Source organism: Calidris pugnax, unplaced genomic scaffold (assembly GCF_001431845.1).
Source record: "Calidris pugnax isolate Ruff unplaced genomic scaffold, ASM143184v1 scaffold252, whole genome shotgun sequence".
NCBI lineage: Eukaryota > Metazoa > Chordata > Aves > Charadriiformes > Scolopacidae > Calidris > Calidris pugnax.
Genome location: NW_015091118.1, coordinates 2892288 through 2911719, shown reverse-complemented (window position 1 = coordinate 2911719; position 19432 = coordinate 2892288). Strand labels below are relative to the sequence as shown.

At 38.2% G+C, this 19432-nt stretch overlaps 1 protein-coding gene across 1 annotated transcript in view; it reads left to right on the top strand.

Annotated features, from left to right (window-relative positions):
* Positions 1-558: 558 nt before the first annotated feature.
* NOX4 (NADPH oxidase 4) overlaps positions 559-19432 on the top strand; it is a 106294-nt gene continuing 87420 nt past the window's right edge. The window contains exons 1-6 of the mRNA XM_014958253.1: positions 559-648; positions 8939-9049; positions 10028-10112; positions 10778-10875; positions 12920-12947; positions 16098-16170. Coding sequence (XP_014813739.1) covers positions 640-648; positions 8939-9049; positions 10028-10112; positions 10778-10875; positions 12920-12947; positions 16098-16170 — 404 coding nt within the window. The 5' untranslated portion in view covers positions 559-639. The remainder of the gene's footprint in view (positions 649-8938; positions 9050-10027; positions 10113-10777; positions 10876-12919; positions 12948-16097; positions 16171-19432) is intronic.

The following is a 19432-nucleotide window of genomic DNA, read 5'->3' as shown; positions in this document are numbered from 1 at the left end:
GGGTGAAGAGTGGGAGTTGGGGGGGTGGTGTCGGTGCCCGGGTGGTCGGGATGTGCTCCCGGTGCGTCCCGGTGAGGTACACGCGTGTGCGGGGACAATGCGGGGCGTCCGTCTCCTGCGGGGACTTGGCACTGTCCCCTGGAGTCTAGTTTTGGGAGGGGGGGGAGGATGCATCTTCTTGGAGGTCAAGTTCCTCCTGCCTTTGTCTCTTTGTTGGTATTTTTTTTATTCTTTGAGCCTTTAACGGCAGTATCTCACCAAAGAGCTGGAGCAGCGTTTTGTCTGCGGAGGGGTTTGCCAGCTCTGGGCAGTCTGAACTCACAAAGGTAAAGTTTTGTGAAGTTCAGTCGAAGTGAAAACTTCTCACATAAAGGCTATTCCTTTTAACACGTTTAAATATTTCGTGCTAATTGCTCCAAGTTTTTTCTCCTGTTCCGTATGTTTATGAAACCCCATCCATACGAGTTTTTTTTTTTTTGTGAATGAAATTAACACTGAAAAGTGCCCACATGTAACTTTCACTTGCAATCTCTTGTTTCTGTTTCATTTTAGCTTTTCTGGCTCTCCCTCAATGTATGGCTCTTCTGGAAAACCTTCCTGCTCTATTACCAAGGGCTGCAGTATTATTATTTGCATCAGATGTTAGGGGTGAGTGACCCGGACGTTACTTTTTGCCCTGGAAATTGGGATGCTGGGAGATGGGAAAGGGAAAGGATGCATTTGCTAATCAAGGATGACACAAACTGCCTGTTAACGCTGCGGAGCGGGGAAAGATCAAGGAGGACATGACTGGGATGCTGTTGACAGTTGTTTAGGAGTAGAAAGTGAACAGCGTGGAGAAGAAAAAGAGCCAGTTGAGTGTGGGACAGCCATCCTTCTCCCGCCTTTCCTCCCTCCCGGTGTTCCCAGCTGCAGACAGGCTCACAGGAACACAAATATGCTCAACAGATGACTGGAGCTCAACTTTTTGTCATCAAAACGTTAGCCAAGCTTATGGGCTCGCGCTGGCAAATCCTTCCTAATCCAGTTATTGTGATACATATTTGCTGGAGGAATCCTTTGCTATGTCTTAGTTCTTTTCAGTGTTTGTCATCCCCATAGTTCCTGCATTCTGTGTAAATCATTGTGATCTATATAATTTTAGTTTTGTTTTCTAACAACAAATTCCTGGAATCTGAATGATGTAACAAAGATTTTCCTATTTTGATTTTGCAAGGGTAATCTCCACCACCACCAGAAGAATCCAAAAAAAAAAAGATAATTTGGGAAAGTGAGAAGTGAGATATGGGTCTGTCTTGTGAAGTTATCCACAGCTATGCTGTTGCAGTTGTTTGAAATGACTTCTGTCCAAAGGGATAGATTAAGTGTTAACAATTTTCTGGAAAGTGCTCTAGGGTTGCTCAGAATTTGAGAATGCAGGAAAAAGTAGATGAATAACATGATGTTTTGTTAACACCGTATCATACTAGGGAATGGATTTCAATGCAAAGTTCACATGGGGCTAAAGCACGGATGATGCACATCCTAACCTGCTGTAGAGCCCCTGGGTTTTATCTTTGGTAGATCCAGGATATATTTTTTTCATATGTCTGAGATCATTGCCAGAGCTGATAAGCTCCATGAGCTTTTGTGAACTTGCTTGAAAGCAAGTTGACCTGATAGACTTCTCTCCTTTTTTCTTCTTATGGCTGCCTTAGATGTATCAAGAAATAAACCTTAGCAAAGGTAATGCAAAAAGGAGGGAATGAAAATACTTAAATAATTCATGAAACAGAAAAAATAATTCATGAACAAAAAAAAAACAAACCATGAAAACATGTTTAATTTTACCATAATCTTGAATAGTGTTGTGGCCCAGTGCATCCATTTGTTCCTGGCAGAGCAAGTGGGTTGTTTATAAAACAAGTGTTCTTGGGTCAACATGTTGGGCCAGATTGTCAGCTGGTATCAATCAGTGAAGGTCCTCTCAATTCAGAAGACTCATCTGCCTTGTACCAGCTCATCACCTGGCCTTTTTTTTGGTGCTTTCTTGTACTTCAAAATGAAAGACGTATACATTAATATAATGTGCATTCAGAACATGCGTGTTGGTTCAGGCAACAGATCCATTGTTTTGGTCAGGAGATGAGAGCTCGAAGGACATGCTTTGAGTTGTGTCTGCAACTGTGGGAAAAAGTGCCAAAGAAGCTTTAAAATGAGAAAGAAAGTGAAAAGCTAAGTCTAAAAGATGCCTTAACCAAAGCTGTGAAACTAATTTAAAATTTTTGAAAGCATTAAAGACTAAAACATCGTCACAGGTCTGCTAAGGAGTTTTTTTCTCTCTTTGTACACTGCAGTGGCCTAAAATCTCTTTAAGAACTTATGCTCTTGCAACACTGAAAGATTTACCACAGGTAATTTTATTGTTTTCCAAGTAACAGGATGGAAAACAAGAAGTTGCTTTGGTAAATCAGATTGTGATATGAAATGAAATCTTGAACTGAATATCCGAATATATTCAACTCTGCTGTGTTTTCATGCTACATTTCTTTTCTTTCTGATGTGAAGAAGAAAGAATTCTTTTCTTCAGTGATTACTGGAGTGGTTCACTTTCCTTCAGCCTTCTGCAGAAGGAGACTTCAGATTGCATCTTCTGCAATCTTGATACTTAGCACAGGATTTGAAAATTATTTGGATACCTAACTCTTAATCTTTCAGTGTCGATCTTTCTTATCCTTAATTCTACACCTATAAAGATGCAATAATAGCATGGTGGTGTCCTGGAAGCGTGAAGAGAATAAAGAAGTCAATGACACTGATGTGCTAGGAGAAGGTTAAACAGTCTATTCAACACCACAAAATCTAGTGGGTAAAGTGTCAAACGTCACCACTTTGCTCAGTTTGAGTCCTATTGATGAGACCACCATAAGCTCTTCAATGTGTAATGTCTGTCCTTGGAAGTTTTCAAAAACTAACTGGACAAAACCCTGAGCAAACTTGGTCTGAGTTTGGTGTTGAACCTGCTTGGAGTAGGAGGTTGGAATAGAGACATCCCAAGGTCCATTCCAACCAGAATAATTCTGTGATTATATGGTTTTGTGGTATAAGTTAACCAGAACCTAGTGGATGCAAACCGCTTCCCTGTATTTTTGCCTTGATAATCCGCCCTTTTGGATACTTAATTGCTTGTCACTCTTCAGATCAGAGTCTCACCACATTCATCGCTGCTGGTCCAAGAACATAAGCCAAGTAAAAAAAAATCTCAGTTTTTCATAATTTAGTAAATGTAAACTTGTGACATTATTTTCCCTAAAGAAGAGAAGTCTGTGAGGAACACAACGACAAAGAGGAAAGGAAGATTCTCATCTCTGTCTTCATGGCAGATACTATAGGATGTACTATGTATGAATTACAGAAAGGAAGATTCATGTATTACTTGAGGTTACTCTAAACTTTCCATTTTGGAGATTCTCAGTCATAAAAATTGCCCAAATAATACATTTACTTGTAAACTTCAAGATTTCATAATCATCTAGGTTGGAAGGGACCTTAAAGATTATCTAGTCCAACCATCAACCTAACTCTGACAAAAAAATAAATAAGAAATAAGCAATAATAATAATAATAATAAAAAAATCTCCCTTCATATTATAGCTTGACTCTATTTTTATTATCCAGCAAGTTTGCTTGCATTTGACCAACAATTTCAGTCCTAAATTTGGTACTGGTCTTATTATAGAACTCAAATCTTGCTTTTAAGAGGATTAAATGGAATACCTGTTTCTTGTTGTTTGAGTTCCTGGTGAATAGAAAGAGCACTGGGCTCATTTTGTCATGGCATAAAAGGTCTGTCTTTCCCTATTCCTTCTTTAGTCCCCGCTCAAATAACTCTAATGTAGTCAAATGGATGTTAATGCAAGAGATAAGCTGCTGGGTTTCACAGCAAAGTGGAGAAAATGCATTCTCACAAGGGTCTCTTTGGGAAAAGGTTGAATAACTGAAAAACTGACTGAAAAGGAAAAGTGCTACCTCGCTTTTTTATCTGTACAGTTGCTGCCTTACTGGGAAGAACTGTGCATCACATTTAGGTCATCTTCATTTACTGCTTCAAATATGTTCCAGTACCTTGCATGTCTCTCCTTGCTGCTTTATCGTAATGATAAAGGTTTTACTAATGGAGGCCAAATTCTGCTTTCATTGATCCTGCTTCCCCCACGCATCTAAACATTGAAGGGAGCTGTGTATCCTAACTCTTTATTTTTCTTAATACACAGTTTTACTGTTTGTCTTGTAACCAGGCTGTTTTAGATTTGTTCTTTAGGCTGCTACGTGTAGCAAAAATATTTAATAATAGGTTTATGTTGCTATGGAAGTGTGTACATATATAAATAACATATACACAATTCAATTCGGTTTTTGGGTTTTGTTTGTTTGTTTGTTTGTTTTTTCTTTTTCCTACAAGATGAGCTTTAAAGATGAGATATTATTCCAGGTGAGGCTCGATGAGGCCCTGCGCAACCTGGTCTAGTTGGGGGTGTCCCTGTTGACTGCGGGGAGGTTGGACTAGATGACCTTTGGAGGTCCCTTCTGGCCTGGACAATTCTGTGATTCTATGATAAGACAGTACCTGTTGAAGTCTTCCTGTATTTTACTCCCCAATACATTTTGCAACCATATATTGGATATTAGATTTCTGTGCACAGCAGTTGCAGGTAACATTCATCTCTGTGTTTATAATTGATGAACTTCTGGGAATTTTGTGATACTCAGTAAATTCTTTTAGCCCTCAACCTGATACTGAAATAATTTGCCTAACTACAGAGAGGCTCGTTTCCCCTGCAGCTCGCAGAACATCCAATGAGAACTGACTCTTGCTTCTTTGTCCTAATTTGCATGTTGCATTAACGTAGCCCGGACTCCATCCTGGTCTCTGTGGGACCATACATCAGACAGAGATAGCTCCAGAACTTATGTTCCCACTGAATCTTTGGAGCCCTTTTCTGCTGCTATGGAGAAGGAAAATACAGTGATTGCTTTATACTTACCTGGAGAAGTTTTTAGGATACCAGCTTTGAATTTGTAGCGGGCCCACTTCCCTACTCTCTCTGCCACAGATTTGCCCTGTGAATTTGACTAATCCTTTAGTTTTTCTAGGCCTTTTTGCCCTTCCACAAAATGGGATAACAGCATGTGTGGTACTGGGTAGGCAGAGTATAGAAGGAAGCTGTCAAATACTTGGATTTGATGTCAGCAAAGGTGGATGAAAGAGAGTGTCCAGCAGAGATTCTGGGGGTGTTTTTCCTTTTTCTCCTCTCTCTTTGACCCTACAGCAATTTTGCATGCTATTGACATGAAATACATTAAATAATACCTTTCTTTATTTTTTTCTAAGACAATGATAATCTTAAGAAGGAAAGAGGATTATGTTTCTCTCATTTCTTAGCTAGTTAATGTGGATATATACTGCCTTCTAGAACCAGAGAGTTGCCTCAGAGCAAAAATTTTCCTTCATTCTGCTATTGTTTAAAAATCCAACAATACACTGTTAATTTGTTACTATGCCACCCAGGCCATGCAAAGGAAGTAAAGAAAGAAACCACTTGGAAACCATTTGGAAAGAATTAGCTCCATAGGGATATTTTTAGCCTTTGGATATATGTTAAGAGCAAACTTAGTACTCTGTTATTCTTCTGGATCTTGAATGAATTGTGATTCTAAGCATTGCTAAATGTATTACTTTACCATTGTTTTCAAATTGGTCATGGGCTCATTGCAGCAATCATTGCTCAACTGTATTTCAGAAGGAAACCTTAAGTGAACCATTGGTGAAACTATTTGAATCTGGAGAAGTTGTCTCCTTCCCTGTTTTGTTTTCTTTTTTTCTTCTTCTTACAGATGCTGATAGCATTGAATTAGAATTAACATAAGGGCATTCTTCTATAGTAATTGCATTATGAATGGGTATCTGCTATTAGTTAAATAGTGGCATGGAAAAACACAAAGCAAGGTTAGTAGGGTAGCTTTTTCTACTTGTCATAGCTGATTCATATTCTTTGTACCAGTTAAATAGTTTAGCATTTTACTTATTTCTTAGAATAAATCGTTTCACTAACTTAATAATATATGGTGTATAATTAACTCTGTCCTATTCAGAACTCGACTGTTTTGTTGAAGTTTTGCAAGAAGAATAGTTGTGCCTGGTGAAGGAAATCTTGGATAACTGATATCATGCCTGGTTTATGTTTAAACTCAAAGACAACATAAATTCTTGAGAAACTAATGGTGTGTCATATAGGTCATATAATAGAAAATATTGCAATTATCAAATTGCTTTACTTAATTGTATTGCAACTTTTTTCAGCTTTTTGGTGTCAGTCAAGAGCTACAAAAATGGTCCTGTTTACTTCTGGGTTGGCATAATGTTAGTTCTCCATAATTCTTGTGCTTTTTAAATCAGGCTCATTTAATCACTGAAATACTGTAGCACATCAGCAAGCTCTCATAAAAATGCTTATATGTGTTTAATGACCATGATGTTTTTGAAATTATTACTTTTATGAGGTGTATAGCTCATTTTAGCTTCCCTTTAGAGGAATAATAATTAATGAAAATAGGGACAGGCTTGTATATGCAAGCGGCACATTATAGAGACATTTTACTTGCCATTAAGTCCAATCATTTAAAGGGTGTTGCCATTTTATCTGACAGTCAAAAAATATTTACAGTGTACTAAAATCACTTTAAGCTAGTGTGGGCAAGGATAGAGGAATATTTATTATTGTTGTTCACATATTTTTTTTAAGCATACCTTGAAGTGGACAGTGACATCAGCTTTCACTAAAACCTCAGCTCAGTTGCTGAGATTGTGGCCATAGTAGCTGGTGCTCAGTTGTGGTCATTGCACTTGGGCTCTGGACCAGTTGGGAGAGTCCGGAGGGGAGAGGATGATCTGAGGTCTGAAGAACATGGTTTGTGAGGGAAAAGTGATAAGAATAATCTCCCATTGTGCATACAAAGACAGTGCAGTGTAACAGAGTAAATAGAAGCCAGGGAGGTTTTATGTAAGGAAAAAAAGGACTAACATTGCATTGGAAGAAATGGTGGATAAGGTCTAGAGAGTGGGAAAGAACTAGGTGAAGAGGTTCATTCTAGTCTTATTTTCTATAATTCAGTAGGTTAGTGGTGCCTCTGTTGTAAGTGTCCCTCTCAGTGTCACTTTTGTGAGATCTGCTCCAAAGACATTTGCCAGGGATCCCACATCTACATGGCAGAGAACAAGGCAGAGCATGTTTTGTGAGGTAACTGCTCCCACTTCTCATGACCAGCCTTTGGCAGAAGATGCCCTTATGACTGCTTTGTTCTGTGGACATGGGTGATGTCTGGTGAGGAGGTCCCCAGCACTCAGGTCTAAATTAATAATATAAAGTAGCCATAGGAGAAACAGAATTTAGGTAGAGTTTGATGCTTCAGGTGGATTGAACATCTCTACCTTCTGTTTGCCTACTAGTTTTGTCCCCAGACATACTGCAGAGAAGGTGGGGTACATGGGTGTCACTAATTGTAACAGTTTTGGTCTTTTATTGAACTGAGACACTCCTGTCATGCTGTTGTGCTTGTGATCTTGCTAGGCCTGCTGAAGGCCAGTTATTTTGTCTACTTTATTTTTACAAGTTAATATATTCATCAGTTTCTGTGACATGTAGGTAAGTCTGTAAAAGAAAATTTTTGTAAAAAGATATATTTCCAAATAAATAAAACCTGTTTGTTCCTCTCCAGTTTTCTTCTTCTTGATAAGAAAGATATGAATATAATAAATATTTCACTGATTTTTTTTTTGACTGAGAAGTAATAAATGTTTGGGTTTTTTTTACAAAAGATTTCATTTTGAAAAAGTAATAAATTCTTAGTGATTTTTATTAGATAATTTGTACCTGTTGAAATCATTCATATACCTCTGCAGTATTTGAGTTATCTTATAATTTTATAATAGTTGTTAATTAATTTCTTCAGGAGTTGAAAAACTTGGGGTTTAGAGAACATTGTAAGAAAAATCTTTCCAGAAATCTGTTGACAGTCTAAAAGCATTTTTTATATAAGCTAGTAAAATGGTAGTTCAACCTAATAACTCAGAGAACAATGGCATTTTGCTAACTTTTTTACAAATCATAAATGAATGAGAGAATATAATAAGATTAAAAAATACCGGGTTGTGATGTTAATGTGTGCTTTGTTCATTTCTTTGACAAGTGTTTTTTTCCTAATTATGTAAGTTCCAAATATACCAGTGAAAGCATTAGTGAAATTAGATTTCATTACAGTTCCCAGCTATTGAGTAGTTTAAATAAAGAAAACCTACTTTCTTTAGGGGCAACTAAGGCACTGCATAGTGTGAATTGATGAGGAGTTCTGTGACAATTCTGTAACAGTCCTTGAAAAAATGTTATCATTTCACTTTAACTGAATCAATATTTTTTACATCTTTTTCTGGCTTGTTTACCAGAAAATCATTACGCTTTACTTAAGTGGCTGTCTAGTGTCTTCATAGCATTTATCCCTCTTTCTTATTTAATTATGTCTGTTGAAGCTTTCAGGTAATTTCTCAGTGGATGCTTGTTGTTGTCTCGGATATGTTTTGTTCCATGTGGCTTTGAGTACTGATGAGGATATTGGTTCTTTCAGTCGAAAGCTGTCATTTGCTGATGTTGTTGCTGACAAAATTAATTTTGAATAAGCTTTTGATGCAAAAGTGAGAGCTGTTCAGCGCAGAGAACAGGGTAGTATACTCTGCACAGTGGGTTTTCCAGTACACGTCAAACGCCATGGAGCTCCACTATTCTGATGAGTCAAGAGAGCATGGGAACTATTTGGGTTCATAGCAAAGAAGAGGAGGTTGAATATTGGTACTTGAAACTTTAAAGTGTCTTCTCCCTGTAATCTAACTCTTGCTATATTTGTTCAGCTAGGATTGTGTGTTAGCAGAGCTTCAGCATCTGTCCTCAATCTCAACTGCTGCCTGGTCCTTCTACCCATGTGCCGTGTTCTCTTGGCCTTCCTGCGAGGATCTCAGAAGGTAAGACCTGTCCTCACAATGCAGCAGTTAAGAAGAGGGCCCTGGTCTCTGTTTAGTCTAAAAATAATAGGAAGAAATCTGTTATATCCCTGTTTGTTACACAGTATGTGCCTGCATGGTGCAAGTATCATTCAGCCTGGATTCATGACCCCTCTGAAGACAGTGCCTTGGCTGGCATTGCCTGGTTTGATTGGACATGTTGTGAGGAGGGTTTCTTGAAGGCATTTTTCAAGCACAGGGTCTTGCTGTGGAAGTGTAGCCACATGAGTCTTCTCCCTTCTTCCCAACTCTAATAAAAAAGGCATCTGTCCTGGGAGAATTCAACAGAGCAAAAAGAACTTTGTCTCTGCATGACCAGAAGTGTCCTACTGGAGATGACAGAACTTCAAATAAAAATACCCAACCTGATATATTTGTTTTCATGAGAGAAAAAAAAGTTCTGTCAAAGCTAAGAGCGTTTGTTTTCTGTTCTGGTATTCAGTAAACAACAGTTTAACCTGTTTGTGATTTGTCAGTTGCTTTGACAGAAATATAAGTAATGCTTTTGAGGAACATCTGTGTTTTCTAGATGGTTGTAAATTGAACCTATGAGCTCTGTTCATAATGTGACAGTACCTATAAGATTTGATACCTATAGATGCATATGTATGCAAATATACCTTTCCATCTGATCCTGCTCACTAAAGAGTCAGTGTTGCTGACAACAATTAGTGCTTGAACTCTTAAATTTTAAGGCCAGAAGGGCCTTTATTTGCTCTTGACATGTATATAATACTGTTCCAACTGTAATTTCTTCATTAAGACCTCAAAATTGACTTATTGACTTAATCTTGCAGTTTTTAAATTTAGGTACTATGCTTTCAAGGGTGTTAAACGTAATAAAAGCTGAAGTTGGTATTAAATCACCTCAGTTGCTGTTAGTATTTTTTTCTTTGCTTTGTTTTAGAAGAGAGATTGCTTGAATTCTTCTCTTATTAGGTTGCCAGCAGGAAATCCAGAAGGCTGCTAGATAAAAGTAAAACTTTCCATGTGACATGTGGTGTTACAATATGCATCTTCTCAGGTGAGATCTTACTGTGCTGAGCAGCAGCTTGTTTGGGAAATGTGCATTAAAGCAGTATTTTGTGGTTTTTCTTATACAGTACATTTGGGGGTAGTCTTGCTCTGTGCTTCCCTGCTTTAAATTGTGAATGCTTTCTTTGATACGTGTGGGTTTTGGTTTATTTTTTCCTTTAAACACATGGGCTTACATCCTAATGCCAAGCCTTTCTCTAAAATTCGAATTTCTGAAAGGACAAGTATATAAGATCAGGTCAAAATCTGCCATCATAAGTGACCTTTGATCGTCCTGAGGAATTTGACTGGAGGAGCAGGATGGTACAGGCTTATCTGCAGAAGAGGGAGCAGTGGAGGCAAATACTCATTGCACTGAAAATGAAATGTTCCTTGGTGGACATCTTTGAATGTTGTCTCCCAGCTGAAGCATTGCACTATGGAAATGGTTACTGCAGTGTTAAAAAAAAAAAAAAACAAACTGAAAATGCATACAGCTTTCTGCCATGAATATCTATAACTTGATTTACTTCAGAAGAATAATTCCTTAGTCCCTGATGCATCTCATGCAGGTGATGTGATTTTGGCTTGGCATCTGGGTAGCCACTTTCTTTTACTTCACTTTCCTTTACCTCCTGTTTATGGATCTCAGCTTTAGTCTGCCTTTTTTTTCAGTCTTGCATGTTGCTGCTCATCTGGTGAATGCTCTTAACTTCTCTGAGAACTACAATGAAGACTTTCCATCAATAAATGCAGCGAACTATCGTGGTGAGGTGAGCCAGATGTCCTTTTATATTTTGCTTTTAAGTATATTATTTAAACATATGATTACGTGTACATCCAATTCTATTGTGAGATCTGTCCTATGATCTATACAGGGCTCCTGATTTTGTGCACTGAAACCCCACCATTGTGTGGATTGCTGTGGATTTTATTTCTCTCTCTGGACAAAGCATGTATTAAGCACTTTGTTTAAGCCAGCAGGATTCAGACCTCTTGGATTGTGAGGTGGAGAATGCTGTCATCAAGTCCTTTCACCTTATGCCCTGTTCTCCTGCTTCTTTACAACATGCTTCAACTTCTGGGCAGCCCTGAGCTGCTCAGGCAGTTAGACTAGATGATTGATGCAGGTCCCTTCCAACTGAGATAATCTGTTCTATTCTTCTGCTTCTTTCTGTGCCTTGGCTGGTCCCGAATGAGACGCTTCTGCTTTTTTGGAAAAATACATTCTGCGTTTGCAATACTTAGAATATAGAACTATGTGACATATACCACATATACTGTTGGTAGTGAGATTTAAGAGTGATTTTGCATTTTTAAACTGCAGTGGGAACTGGAGTATATATGCGAAGGGTGGAATTAGTTATCTGCATGAACTGGGCTGGAAGCTGATTTCTAGTTATGAAATACTTTGCATGACTTCTGACTGTGGTGCAGATCTCTTTGAAGACATACCACAGTCCTAGTCCCTCCTCCAGGTGCTTGCTTGTGCATTTGGCGCTGGAGAGATGTTTGCAGATTTTAAGAATAAAATCAGAGTCCAGGACTCTTTCCTCTTTGGGCTACAATCAAGTTCTCTCTTGTTTATATTCAACCCGATCTCAAGTCTGCATTTCTTTTCTACCAGCTTCATTAGGAAAGATTTAGAATGACCCTATCCCAGCTGCATCCCTTCCTGGAAAATGAGAGCTTGACTCAGCCCAGGCGCAAAAGGACCAACAACCAAGGTCTTCCACTCCCTGGGTGAATGATCTAATCACGGAGCTATTCTATGGCAGACAGACATGCCAACACCAACTATTGTGCTGAGGTTCTGGATTGAACTCAAGTGTCTGCATGTGTTAGGAGTGGTCTAATAGACTCAGCCTCATCAGGAGCATTAGCAGGAGCATGCTGCGGGCGAGACCGTGCCAGCCTGTGCTAAGCAGCCTTAGGAATTTTGCAATAGAAAATGGAGATAATAGCAAGTTTTTCATAAGTCTGGAATAAAAACCTCACAAATTTTAGGTACTGTAGTAGGTCTTGAACCTTTGTGGTTGAATTCCACTTAAATGTGTTTTTTAACTGTGGTGGGCAGTCTGGATGGTGCTGTCATCTTCTGTACATGGGTGTGCATGTTTGGATGCAGACGAGGTCAGGGAGAGTGAGGCTTCTTTTTTCGTGGCCTGTGTGAAAACTGCTCACCTCCCCTCACTGCATTTTACTGCAAGTTTGAAGAAAAAAAAAGAAAAAAAGGTTTTTCTCTGCAGTGAAGACAAAACCTCAGGAGGCGTAGTAATCAGGGAGAGTGAGGCAGTTTCCTGCGGGATTGACATATCCCCTCTTCCTTTCACGTGTGATGGAGGACACAGGAACATCTGGCCTTGTATTGTCATCTTTGTGTTCAGTCCTGCTTCACTGGAGTCCACTGCAAGTCTCTTGGTGATGTAATTGGCTGTAAAATGCTCACTGCTGGTCTTTCATTTATATTCTCTCTTCTGCTCCCCTCTGTCCTCCCAAAGGTATGAAGTAACTAAGTAAAGTTAGGCTGTCAAAAAACAATTATTTGTAAGATTATCTGGATCCTAATTTTACATAACAGATCAGAACTGTCTTCACTGGGGGAATGCGAAGGTTAAAAGTTTAGTTTATGTTGAATTTCAGTCAGTGTAAACTGCTACCAAATACCAAATCCATCCCTGCATCCAGATTTAGGGATTGCTTATGCCATTGAGCATGTCAGCTGTATGAGTTACTTATTATTATTGCATTATTCATATGGATATAAAATCATATGCACTGACTTTTTTTTTTTTTTTTGGCCTATCTATTTTTCAGGACCCAAGGAAACTGCTTTTTGCTACTGGTAAGTCTGTTGCCAAACTGAATGAGAAAGTTTGCTGCTTCTCATCCTCACTCTCCAGACAAAACATTTTGATCCTGTGTTTGCATGCTCCATTTGTTGTATCTGAGCTCAGTTGAGATGTGTTATTTGTGTTAATATAACCTGGGTTTGCTTATCCAGTAGTCAGGAGGGAGGACTTACATAAGCCCTGTAGTAGGATGAGCAGCATCTTCAAAGCTGTTGTTGTACAGATGAGTCAGTGGAAAATCATCGGTTTCAAACAGGGATTCTGCATAATATTAAACCCAAATTCCTAAATGATCCAATTTCTAGAAAAAGAAACACAACAAAAAAGAGGCCGTCTTGCTTCAGCTGGTTTATTTAAGGGTTGTTTTGACTTCAGAGCCATCTAAACTGTTATATGGGAATCAGGCTTCAGCACTTACAAAGAATAAATAAGCAAAAACATTTTTTGGTTCAGTAATTTAGAAGGGAGCAACGTTTGGGTATGGAGGGGTAGGCACAAACCTGAGCTGTAGTGCTTGACAGGCAGGCAAAGGTCCTTTCTGAGGCCGTCCCTCTTTCACTCTTATTTAGATCAGATGCAAAAATCCCAACTTTATGGCATTTAGGACAAGGTCCAAAGGAATCCGTCTGGACAGCAATAAATGGGATTCTAGATCTGTCAATCCAATATATTTACTAGAATTGGCAGTGTGTAGGAAAGGGTTTTCCAAAAGCCCTAAGCAAGGTTTAGGTCAGTTGAGAGCAGGGGAGGTGAGAAAGTGAAATGAGAGAAATTGAGGTACAAGTTAACTGCTAACTAGAAACAGTTTGGATGACTGGTAGTTAGTGGTGGAGGCTTAGAAGAAGGTAATTCACAGAAGAGGGAGTTAAAGATGGGAAGGGAGAATCAGAACAAGCATAACAGGGATAACAGGGAAGAAATTGGGGTGAAGAATGAGTGTAGAGGCCCCATCAAATATTGTCACACCTTCTGGGGACACTTTGAGACCTCACTAAGTGATCAGATGATCTGCAAGGTGGAACTGCTTTTATCCTCTGACAGCCAGCAAAATACTGCATTTTCAGAAGTTTGAGCACAGTGTTGCAAAAGCCAGTGATTCCAAGTCATCCTAAATGTAGAATTACTCAGATTGCTCCCCGTCCTAACAACCGCTAATTAACATTTATTATTTGTGCTGTGGGAGTGCCCAGACAGGGACCAAGATTTTGCTGCAATGGGAGCTGTACAAATATGCAAAAAAGAAAGGTCTCTCCCCAGCTAGATTTTTTGGCTGGTTTGTGTTTTTTTTTTTTTAACTCAGTGAGGAGAAGGAATAAGGATTTGGAAGGATTTACAGTGTAATGGCTTTTCAGATCAATCCAGGAAAGAACCTCCTTGCTTAAGGCTGTGAGGCTCGGGGAAGAACAAGTACTCAAGGTTATAGTTGGTGGAGGAAAAGAGGGACAGGGAGGAGAGGAAACACTAAAAATGCACTGATGAATTGGGGCAAGGTTGGCAGTGATTTCATGTTTGCAGTTTGATGGAGAAGAGAATTGAAGGACTGGATGGAAAAGGTGATCTGTGACTTGAATGACAATGTAGGAAGCTGGATCAAGTGCTATACCGCAATTGGATCGGAAGTATTTGTGTCAGAGGGGACACTGCACACTACCTATCAAATTAGATTAAGAAACAAGAAATGAAGGAGGAGGTAGTGGAAAGAATGCACACTTTTTATTGCAAATATTTTTAATTGTAACCTTTCCATGAAGGAGGGAAGTTAATGTTTCTTATGCAGTCTGTGACAAAGCTTCCATTGATTGTAGGACCAGGAATTTTCCTAAAGTTTGTAAAACTCAGATGGAATTTGGGATGTATCAGATTTTGAGTATCAGACTTGTCAACAAGTGGATATTGGGAAGTTTATAAAAAGATAAAATTTGAAATTGTCTCTTTATTGCTAAAGAGTCAAAAATCACAATCAATAATTTAAAAAATTAGCTTGTTGTTGTCATTAGAATGTGATCTTGTAAAAGATTCTGGACCATTAAAATCTGTGGTTTTGCCATTTACATCCTTGGAAACTGGTTGAGACGCTTGTAGTCTGACACTAAACCAGCACTTACAGAGCTTTGTGCTTGGTGATTGGCCTGACTGACTTTGTTTAAACCCAAGCACATGGCTTCTGGGCTGACCAGAGACTATACTTAAAAACTACTGTTCTTTCAGTAATAAAACATTTTGATGTAATGCTTCATGGATTTTAGGTTCTTAATTCTAAATTCAGAATCTTAATTTCTGGGGTGGCAATTTTGAAGATAAAGAAGTGGTAAGATAAAGATAAAAAGAAGATTAAAAAAGTTCAGAAAAAATGGCAACAGGGGTTTTTGTAATCTATCTTTAGGGTGATGGTTTACTGTACTTTATGGCCAGGATCCTACTTCAGGATGAGATGAATCATGTTGTAGAAATACGCTCCTTTGAGTTAAAAAAGAGCTGAGGGTAGACTAGTTCTGACATGGGTCTGCATTTGAGCAGATGAGTCCAGTCCTTAATGTTTTTAACCTTTCCTTCTCAAATACTGGCTGTAGATCACTCTCACAGACCTTGCTCTACGGGCAGCAATTTCAAGCATGGTACAATGCCATGGAGAGTAATTTCAGGCTCTTTTTCATTCCAGGATGAAATGGGTTGGCAAACAATTGTAGTGACAGCTTGCATAGAAATTGATTTGCTTGAAATTCTGTCCCTGACCAGGTTTTTAATTGTTGTCTTCAACAGTTTAGGGTTTGGAATAAAAAAGAGATAGAGAAACTTGTATGGTCCGTCTTACAAATAAACAAATAGACAGGATTTGCTGTTGGTTATCTGCTTAGAGACAAATGTTATGAGCAAATGATTACGTAGCAAAGGCAATAGGAAATTAGTCATGCATGGTGAAATGCAAGGAAAAGGGCAGTTTCTCTGGGAAGGTGGGAAATAACCCAAAATCTCTTCTATCCTATCTGGTTTGATACATTATTTGTCTTCAAGAGTTAAACACATGCAAGAGTTTGATTGAATCACGATTTCTATGTCTGATAACTTCCACTTTCTTAAAAGACCATAGGAGACAAGTTTATCTCTTCACAATCCAAATGTAAGTTATCTCCTGTCTGTTTTAGTTCCAGGTCTGACTGGAGTCATTATGGTGCTAGTATTATTCCTAATGTGTACCGCTTCTACCTATGCCATCAGGTAAGACATAATCTGATCATTATGCTGAAAAATGCCATTTGAGCAATTATATTCTCATACTGATTAGAGAGAATGAAGAGTAAATGCAATAGAAGTCAAGATGTGTTTAAATAACTGTTAAAATACCAGTTTTCTTGCCCTATTTTTTTTTTCCTATCTTGCAGGTAAATTAGCAAAATGAATTTAGTATTTAAAAAATTACAAAACCTGATTAAAATGCCTTCAGAGGAAAATACTGTTTGAGGAATGTGCTTAGTTAAAAATCTAGACCTTTAAAAATGCAAATAGTTTTTTTTTTCCTGCTTGTACAGGGAGGCAATAAACTAAGCATATGGCAAGTTCTGTCCAATGCATAAATTAAGTCCACTGGAAGTAAACTAAGATGATATCTTTACCTTAATTATTTTCACCAATTAATTCTAACAACAAACTGTAAAAAAACAGCAACAACACCAAAAAACCAGCAATGAAGCAAACTAAAACAGAATTGTGCTACTTAAGTAGAATATCACTTTTTTAAAGATCTGCTTCTGCTTGTCAGATACTTTATTTTTAATGTCAATTATAATTTTGAAACAGCAGTGCAGCATTGGCTCAGAGTAGCTGTCGGGATTTCCAAAGGTTTGGCCCTCCAACGGGTTCATGTTCTGCACCAACATTATTGAACACATATTATAGTACATTTGAGTGACCGATACCTCGGAGGATGTAGCCAAACACTGTAGCCTTTTTAAGGCTTGATTCTGCAATTGAAGTGTATAAAATAACCCTTGATTTTTGCAGCAGTCTCTGGTGAATTCAAAGACTGGTTATGTAAAGACACCATCTCGATTCAGCAAACTCTGAAGGACGTTTTAATTCCATATCTTCAAACATTAATGGTGCTCCACTGATGTGAGCTAGATACAGGCTTTTGAATGTTGTTGAACAAATCTGTCTTTCCTGAGTAGCAGCGTTATCAGGCCCTGATTCAGAAGAGTAGTTCAACAAATACTTCACACCTTTTGTAGGCAAAGGTACTTTCAGCACTGAGACCTTTGTGAGACTCTGTAGGCTACAGAAGTCAGGATAAAGCTGTTGCACAAGATGTCAGACATGGCTGCACATTACATCGTCCACACAGATGGCTCTACTTGCAAAAGAAAGTTTGGGGAAGATGGAAAAATGAAACAATTACTTCACTCCGCAGCACTGAGCCAGAACAATGTCCTGTTTTCTCCAAGGCCATGATAAATTAGAAAAAAGAGAACAGCATTTAGTAATTATTGGGAAACTTGGGAAAATATATGTAGTTGCAAACATATTCTTGGAAATAATAATTTTGCAGTTCATGCAACAAAATTTTCCATCTTTCCAAGTTACATGCTTGTTATTTCCTTCTTCAAGTGCAAGTGCTTTCCTGTTGTTCTGCCATCTAGCCAGCAGAATCAAAGCTCTTAAGGGATCATTTGCGTCTCCTGTTTCTCTCCCTGGGGCGTATGGCTCAAACTTGTCTTTATAATGTATTTTCCTCAGGAAACAAGCTTCTGTGTGCATCTTTCTTTCCCTTTTAAATTCCTTTGCCTGTGGATTCTCATCTGCCTTATGATGGTTAAACTCATGCTATGGTCTCAGAAAAATTAATTGTAAATGTTCACTGCCTGTCAGAAACTGAGTTGTGTTTTTTTTTAAGTATTTCAGATACTATTATACTCTCTTGGATTTCAGTCCTAATCCACTCTTACACACTGACCTCCTTAGTCATTTCTTCCTTCATGTTTTCCTCTGCATGATTATCCTGCTATTTTCATGCCTTTACTTGTTGTGTGAATAAGTATTAGGAGGATTGAATTAGCTGCTAATGTTTTAAAGAGGGGAGAGTGAGTGTTATTTGAAAAATTTTTTTAAATTTTTGCCACATCATACCTGGGAATTAAACCAACATTTTTTGTTCATTTTTTGTAGGGTTTTGAAGTTATTAGAAAATACAATAAAACCTATGAATAAATGTTGACATTTCTGCTAACTTGCAAATTAATGTTGTTCCAGAGTATTTCCATTGAACACAAGTACTGGTTTTCTTTGGAAATCATATATTTAAAGGAACATTAAAATATAAACTGTTCCAATGCCATTTCTTTTTGTAATCAGATATTTCAGTCTCCAATTTCATCTTCTAACTACCACATATATCTTCCTTTTCAAATGTAGCTGTAACAGGGTTAAAAAATTTTCTAAAACTGTGCTGCTTACTGTGTCACTTTAAAGCATGGCAATCTCTCCTTACATTTCTCCATAAGTTAACTCTTGCAGGTTTTCACCCACAAAATTCTAAAGTAGGTTAACCAAAATTAAAATTAAATATTCAACTTGATCTGAAATTTCTAAGACTTTGAGTTCCTAAGAAATGCATTTGTTCTGTGAATAATATCACTTTTAAACCCTAAGAAGAAGGTAAAGAAAGTAATAAATGTTCTGAAGAACTATAAAATATACATGTAGCAGTAGGAAGATTACTGAGTGTGTTAGAATATTGTATGTATCTGTAGAACACACAGTTTAAGAAGGTGTCATGGTTTGGGCCAGATTGGCCACTGAAACAGATGACAGATCCAAGTAAGAAACATATAGTTATTAAAATGTTGGAAAATTGTTGGACTTGTGAGGAAAATGTTGGACTTGTGAGGAACCAGGGTTTTATAGTAGACGTATCTGCAGGAATGCTGAAAGAAGAATAAAATGCTCGACTGGCTGGTAGCTGACATTTCAACATACTCTACATAAGAAGTGTACAGTAATTTTGATAAGTAATAATAATTAGCTATTGAAAACAACATGTCAGAAGCTGGGATTCACTTTCCATCCATGAAATTTTGAAAAATTGGTGCATTCTGAAAAAAAGTTCTCAAGATGCAATAAAAATTAATTCAGTATGCAGTTTTTGGTATTGTGGCAAGATACCAAATTAAACCAGAGTTCCAAGACCTGCTTCAGGTCTGAAGGGGTAAATGTTATTTTCTTCGTGCCTTCTCATTGTACTTCCATTCCCCACACCACCATCCTCTACTTTCATCTTACTGACGTTCCCTCCCACAACTCCTTACAGATCCTGCTGAGGGACTGTATGAAAATGCCTACCAGGGTGTGGGTAGTTCGAAATGGTTTGAGCAGCCTCAAGGAGAAGGCTTGTTAACGTGGTGCTGAATGGGGGAAGGATGGCAGGATGAAGTGGGGGGGTGGTTCAGAGCCGCCTGTGATTGCTGGGTTCCTCAGAACTGCCCTT